At 34.7% G+C, this 7999-nt stretch overlaps 1 protein-coding gene across 2 annotated transcripts; it reads left to right on the top strand.

Annotated features, from left to right (window-relative positions):
* Positions 1 to 1234: 1234 nt before the first annotated feature.
* LOC127858003 (cholecystokinin receptor-like) lies at positions 1235 to 7055 on the top strand. 2 transcript variants are annotated; one of them, XM_052394840.1, is made up of 2 exons: positions 1235 to 1464; positions 3969 to 7055. In XM_052394840.1, exon 2 carries the CDS (start codon positions 4006 to 4008, stop codon positions 5146 to 5148), a length of 1143 nt encoding a protein of 380 aa, XP_052250800.1. In that variant the 5' UTR covers positions 1235 to 1464; positions 3969 to 4005; the 3' UTR covers positions 5149 to 7055. The 2 variants fall into 2 exon arrangements, with proteins under 2 accessions (XP_052250800.1, XP_052250799.1); XM_052394839.1 differs by having other exon boundaries at positions 3965 to 7055.
* The last annotated feature ends 944 nt before the right edge of the window (positions 7056 to 7999 follow it).

Below are 7999 nucleotides of genomic sequence, written 5' to 3'. Positions count from 1 at the left end.
TTACTACAATTACAAATGAAACGCTACAAACATTTCAGCAGCAATTTGAGTAACGTATTTAAAAACACAACTGATTTAAAAAAGCATCTTTGCATACGTCAATTTGTGATGACGTTGTGGTATCTTGTAATGACGTTTTCTTTTATTTCGAAAAAAATCAAAGATAACATATGATCATGTGTTTACAACTCCATCCTGCTGTGGAGACAAGTATACTCATAATGTATGGAATCGTTCATTTTCAGGTTATCGTGATTTACAAAGTGTGCCCGTGTCAGTAATGAAAGAAAACGTTATTGTGTATGTGTGGTCGTCAGCAAAAGCAACCCCAAAGTACCAACAACACGACAAAGTCATGCACTAACATTGCAGATGTGCAGACAACAGTTGTGAGTCCATCCTAACAGAGAGAGAGAGATCAGAAACTCCACCAGCATCTGTTTAGTTCCACCGCAAAGCTGTCGTATTAAAAGGTTAACAATTAACATGTGTAGTCATGGTAACGTACATATATATCAACAAAATTGTACTGGTTCTCTCTCTCGTAAACAAGGCATTAAACATTTCTTTACATCATAAACTATAAGATACCAAAATGTGACCTACTAGTTTCCAATGCCGCCCAGTCAATAGTTTGTCACAAAAGAGCGGACTCGGTATATGCATTCGATCATATAGCAATTTCATCTATGGTTGAGTCCATGTAATGCTGTGGGCCATTTCATGAGAGAAAACTTTGCAGTAGGCCCATTGTTTAAAAAAATCCTAACTCGACAGCCAGCTGGGGGGGGAGGGACAGGCACACTGTATACACTCTATTTCTACTTTTGGTAGGAAATACATCATGCGCATTTTTACAATACAATTAAGTATTACAAAAAAACAAACCAATTTAGAACTTCGATAAATTTTGACGGACTCAGTGACTTCGAAATTGTTCAACTGTATACACACAAAAACAGCACCTGACAGTTTTTCTTTCGTACAGTGACATTTTTTTAAATTCTAATACGCGCGTTGTTTTTTTATGGGTGAATACGAATACAAACGGATGTTTGCCGTTAAACAAACGTGCTTGAACACGTCATTTTGAAATTTATCTGAGGATGCAGTTGGAGTTCTCACGAACGCTTTCCGCTTGTAATGTATTTAGATGATTATCTTAATTGCAAACGGATCGTAAATAAAAATGAATAAGTGAGTTTTGGTCTGTCATTTTAATGTTGCGGGGATCTTTGTAACGTATGGTATACCACGTATTTTTACCAACATATTCGATATGATATTTACTATATTTAAACAAATAAGTTAAATTTAAGAGGTTTATCATTGGAGGAAAATTTAGAGGTGAATATATGATATAATTACATAACCCGTTTGCACAAATTCTGTCGTTGGATGCTGTCAATCGTCGGAACGCACGTTTTGTTGAGTGACAGTGGACATTAAAGGGACATATCGGCGGTAAGAGCGGTATTTTATTGTAAAATATATGTTTTTAATAGTTACGCTTCACATATGTCTCGTTTTGATAATGTTAAAAAAATTATATGTATCTGATTATACAAATTTGCACCAGGGGACACTTTTTTTGCGTCGTAGTACGAGGGTATTTAAAGGTACCGTCAACCACGACGACGAAGAAAAGAAAAGTTGTAAAATAACGTATATTTGTTTACAATAATTAGCTTATATTGATAAAAATATCACGACTGATATATTACATTACTTGAAAAAGTTCATATTTTCAGTATATTCGGACATAAAATTTCGCGATGTGAAATTGAAAGTACATCGCGACAATAGGTGACATAACGATATGCACACTTTAAATAACGTAAGTAGATTAATCATTATATATATAAAATATATACAATTCACTACGCATGTACAATTTGCATTCCTGGGTTTACCACGTGACGATAATGATCAATCTACTGGCGTTAACTGGTAGTTACCTGGTACCGGTGCCCAGTAAAAATTATTACCGAATATACTGAAAATATGAAAACTTAACAAAGTTATTCAAGTAATGTAATTTACCAGTCGTGATATTTTAATCAATATAAACTAATTATTGTAAAAAAATACGGTATTTTACAACTTTTCTTTTCGTTATCGTCGTAGTTGACGGTACCTTTAAAGTGCACATGAAGTATTATTACGCACGCATTAAGTTATCACGGTATAACGGGACTTTACAGTAGTAATGTTTTTAAAAAGCTTGATTTTTGTAGACATGTATTCGATTCCCACTGGAGGTGTTCATCGTAAAAATAGTGTATATTATTGGTATAATTTTCATTTATCGGGTATAACTATGTTTACCGGAACTGCAAATAGATATACATATTCCATGTGTAAAAGAATAATTTTTATGAGGAACTCATTTACCTTATTTAAAAAATGGGACATGGAAATAGTGTGCTTTCCCTCAAGTGTGTTTACATTTCGGACGTCTTTCCCCGCAAATGCTATAAGAGGAAAGTTTAATTGGCTCATATTTCCTTTACCACCTTAAAGAGAAGATATGGGGCAAGTTTAAACAAAAAGTATGTCTCCCTATTCGGCCATGGACTATCTTTATCAATACATATTAACCCATTCATGCCTAGCGTCTAGAAAAAAGGCCTTGGCAAACAGCGTAGACCCAGATAAGACGCCGCATAATGCGGCGTCTCACATCAGGGTCTGTGCTGTTTGCTCAAAGGAATTTCTGTAATAAATATTCTAAATATAGAATTAATATACTAGACATCCCTAATTTTGGAAATAAATTGATCCAATTCAGAAGTATGGGAGAGAGTCCACTAGGCATAAATGGGTTAATACGCGCACAAAGTGTAAGCTGTATTTATGTTGACGTTTTTGACTAACACTGACGGTCACGGATGTAAAATTAAATCTGAAGTGCGATAAAGCTGAACCAACTATTTTCGATCATACAAACACTTGATTGAAGTGAAACATTTTAAGCCAAAGTAAGAAACATTTGTTTTTAGAGATGAGCATGCATTTGCCATTTGGTTTAGTGGTCATGTTAATCTGAATCCAATTGTAATTTGCTCAAATGATGGCAGAACAGTTGATTCCGAGTAATAAGACCTACCTACAGATACTGACTTATATTACAACTTGTAAACGTCAGTAAACGTGATACATTTGTTTTACATCAAGCCGCGTTACATCAGACTGATATCAGTGTAGTGGTATGAAAAAGTTAGATATGGGAAGGAAATTGCAATTAACACTACTGAAACGTACATAATAACAAAGTAGAATATCAACAAATAAATGACGATTCATAGAATTACAGCACGCTTATTACATTCAAATTAATAGTTTTAGTCTTTAAATGGGCCTTTTCACGTTTTGGTAAATTGATAACAGTGAAATAAGTTTTTTCAGATTCGCAAATTTTCGTTTTAGGTATGGTTTTTGTGAGGGAACAGTAATACTGGACATTTACCATGCGCTAAAATAACCATTATTCGCATCTTTTGTAAATTTGAAAACCTGAAAATTATACAGCGTTGCAACGCAAAACGATTAAATGGTTTGGAAAGTTCTGTTGTTGTCGGTATATGTTGTGAAACTTCGAGGATTGCTCATATAAAGTAAAATATACATCTTCTCATAACATGAAGACGGATGGCCGATCGGTCTAATTAGATAACTTTTACTCCAGGACTCCAGAGATCAGTGGTTCAAGCCCAGTTGAGGGTTACTTTTTATTTATTTTTAAATTGTATTCTAGTTTTTTTTACTGGAGATTTTTAGGTCCAATGTTTCAATTTATCAATATAAAGCATTTAATGAAAAACTTCAATACATGCCAAAATCTGTAAAAAGGCCCCGCTAAGAATAGTATAAATCCTACTGATGCTCCCTGCTTAACATTTTATCTTTACACTACAGAAAAGGTATCTGTGGGACATGTTAATTTTCAATGTATACATTTAAGGTAGACATCGACGCGCTTTCACGATCAAGTAACCGAACGAAATGTCTCCTGAAGAAAACGGAAGCGATTCATATCAACTGGACCAAATAAATACGGAAGTAGTAACACTGATGACACCTTTGATCGTGTATCTGAGCGTGGTGATGTTCTTTGGTCTACTGGGCAACATTCTCGTCTGCTTTTACTATGGGCATGAGACAAGGCGCTCCGGTCACGCCGTTTTTATTTGCACACTTGCCTTATTTGACTTGGCAACCTGTGCATTGTCGATTCCACTTGAGTTTGTAGACACGAAGTTTTACTACACTTTTACTAACATTCCTCTCTGCAGGTTTCTCAGTTTTGTTAACCAGGTGACCGTTATGGGAAGCGCGTTTACACTTTTGGCGATAGCTGTAGACCGCTTTCGAAGAATATGTCGACCTTTGAAGAAACAATTGGACTTAACTAAATGCAAATTAGTATGTGTTCTTTCATTCGTGCTCTCCTTGGTTTATTCCTGGCCGGCATTAATCTTGTACACATCGGTTGAAGTAGATTTGCGTGCGTCAAGTGGTAGAATTGTGAAAGGCCATGACTGCGCGACCTCCACGGTCAAAAGTTACAAAACCTATATCTGGGGTCATAATGTGCTTTATTTGATTACATTCATTATTGGTACTGGGACTCTCGTCGTGATGTATTCACTCGTTGGAAAGGCTATTTATCAACACAAAAGATATGTCGCACGCAATCATTCGAATCACACAGATGTACAGACACCTCAAACTTCCAGATGCGACATAGGTGTTGAAAAGAACGAGGCTTCTTGTGATGGAAAATCGCAAATAAATGAAATGCAGCAAAACGAAGAATGTTCGAACAATGTTTCTATTAAATACACCATGATCATGTTAGTTATTGCGGCAGTGTTTATTATCAGCTTTCTACCTTATCTCATCTTAGTGATACTTAACGCATTTCTGGGTATAAAGGATTCGGCTAAAGGAGGTGCTCTTGTTGCATACAAGATTGGTTCGCGCTCTTACTTTCTCATGTCTGCAATCAACCCAATGATTTACGGATTACTCAATACACAATTCAGAAAGTATTATAGCTCCAAGCTCGTTCGGTGTAATAGATGCGAAGTCCGGAGCAAAAATTTACAGTCCAGCTCTGATGCAACGGCTACTACGAATGTATAGGCTTATATGTATGTAACTTCACATACTTATATTGCTTTTGAACACAACAAAATGAAGCAGTTTACAATGACTAATGAATTAAGGTAACTTATATTTGAAAACAATATTAAAGCAATAGTCCGAAAGAACATAGTTGGACATATGTTATCTGGCATTAGTTCTAATGAATGTTAAGATTTTTTTTGAAACCGTCTTTTTTAAGAAGTGTATCGTATCTTTTAATACTTTTTTTTGAAAATACCCTTATGTACATGCTTTGCAGAACATGCTTTTTTTCTTATTTAAATGTAATCAAAAGTAATGTTAACGATTTTTGTGACTATTGATTTTTATTTCGATCAGAAATATTCCCATTAGAGATGGCAGTTAATCTTTTATCTCATCTGAGTGTTTGACCAGTTGTTACCATCATAGCCCCAAGTGTGTCGAGCGTCGCTCGTCCTCATTTTGAAATGTCATCTCCTTTTAAACAAATACACCAATTTTAATTAAGTTGAACACAGTTAATGGGTTGCACTTTGGGCGGTAGATGAAGATTGATTAAGACAGCTATATCAACAATTAAATTAACAATTGGACTAAATGTAATCGAAGTTAATTGTGGTTTTTGCAGAATTCATGCAAGGCGCTTGTATGAAGATCTTCATTAAGCAATATAATATTTAAAATGATAGTATATCATCAATTTAGTGTATCTGTGAGTTGTCGTTGTGTCCTTTTCCCATTTAATGTATTAAATAGCACGATAGAGCGACGAGGACAATAATGTTCTTAATAAAAACAATGTTTTGTCTGGATACGCCTGTAATTTGCCTCATGTAAATCACTAAATGGTTTTGTTTCATTAAAAGTCTAGTTTATGCACATGTATGCTGATTTTTAAGATGAACGAATCAAAAGAAAATCGTGACTTTGTAATGTGTTATATGTTATTAAAATAGTTGTCACCGAGCTAAACAATATACATATTTAATCTTGCATTTATATTTATTTGTCTTTTACGAGAGCGCAGATGGTTGAAATGAATTGTACCTGTATATGCATCCAATTGCTTTTGTTTGCCCTTATAATTTGTTTATGTGTCTTTACAAAATTGTATATGTTTCGTATGTTGCATAAATTTAAATAGCACAATGTAAATTGAATTATGTTAGCTCAATTAAAGATTGTGGCCACATATAATTATACCTATGCGTTTGCACCAGTATTTGCACCTTCCACTAACATCTTACACAGAGGGCAAGCATGCAACAAATGCAATAAAAAAAGGGCAAATCCAGTACGTCGATTCTGAATAAATCTTAAAAATTGTTCAACAAAGTAATTGTGTTTAAGCCGAAATATTATATCAAACCACTTACAAATAGAGCGGATCTTCGGCAGCAAACACATAATTGTGCGTTCTTCTTTGTTGTTGCTTTAGATCCATATATAGTTCCAGCAGAAATAAATAAGAGTTTCGATTGTGGGGTGTTTTTTTGTCTAGTTTTTGGTAAATGAAAAGGGGAGTTAAATGCAGGTACATTTTTCAACTTAAATATTCAATGCACATATACTTTCCTTAAATAATTAAAAGCACTGATGTGTCAATGAAGTATTGTTAATATGTAATTGTATTCATACACGTGCCTTGTGTTTGAAGCTGCACTGAGTTGCATGAATGTAACCTCTTTACTTGCAGAAGCCAAAGCTGGAATATTGCAGACCGTCAGGTCAATATATAAATGAAAGAGGGTCGTTCAGATATCTAATTTGCCAATCACGTGCGTAAAATTATGTGATTAGCATCTATATGTAATTACTATATATAATTATATTATGTAAAAGAAGTATTGATATCTCATTTCGCAAAAGTTTTAGTCAGATGTATCTGTTTATGTGTAAAAAATACAAACGTTCAACGTATAGCTTTGTTTTGAATTGTTGATAAGTAATGATTGATAATTGCTTGAAACATCAAGTAATGATTGATAATTGCTTGAAACATCAAGTAATGATTGATAATTGCTTGATGCATCGTCTCATGGGGTGTACATTTGTGTGTGTTCATGTTGAATTCAATACTGAAATGATCAATGACCAACCTCTTTAAACAGTATTTTTATAAAGTATTTTTATACCTCTACGCGTGACCTTGACATTGGTAGTGCACATCTGAATCGTGCTCGCCATACATCGTCTCCTAATAATAAACATTTCATCCAGGTGCTTATTGTCTTATAATCATGAACACTCATGTAAAGAAATATCAGCATCCTACAAAAACTATAACGACATTTTTCATCACATAAGGGTATTAAATTGTCTTATATCATTCATCGGTTTATTACCACGGATTTTGTCAGGTTTGTCATGGCAGAAATGGTGTTGAAAAGTATAGTATATGAGTTATTATAGTAATTCGGGTGAGTAACGTTGTAAAGCAAAGCCAGTCCACAATTCAACGTGATCATACCGTTAAAAGCATCCCTAATTTGACAGGTACGTAACTCAACATACTCAGATAAATCAGAAACCTGAGCCGCTCGTGATGATCATACTAAATTCATGATCAATTCTTTTAACATGAGTTTTTAGATCTTGATGTTACTGCTAAGATGGCAGCTCCGAGTGCTAGTAGAGCTTTAGGTTTACTTATTGCCAAAGTTAAAACAATTGGTGGTGTACCATACGATGTCTTCACGAAGCTTTACGACTCCGTTGTTTGGCCAGTTATTGCTTACGGGGCGGCTATATGGGAGCATAAATCCTTTTCATGTGTAACAGCTGTCCAGAACAGGGCAATGCGGTTTTATCTAGGAGTGGGTAAATACACCCAAAATCTTGGGGTTTCTGGAGAAATGGTTTGGAC

This window comes from Dreissena polymorpha, chromosome 14 (assembly GCF_020536995.1).
Source record: "Dreissena polymorpha isolate Duluth1 chromosome 14, UMN_Dpol_1.0, whole genome shotgun sequence".
Lineage (NCBI taxonomy): Eukaryota > Metazoa > Mollusca > Bivalvia > Myida > Dreissenidae > Dreissena > Dreissena polymorpha.
Note: the sequence above shows the minus strand (reverse complement) of the source record. Positions and strands in the feature narration are given on the sequence as shown.

Coding starts and splice junctions, on each gene's coding strand:
- LOC127858003 (XM_052394840.1), top strand. CDS start 4,006: ATGTCTCCTGAAGAAAACGGAAGCGATTCATATCAACTGGACCAAATA.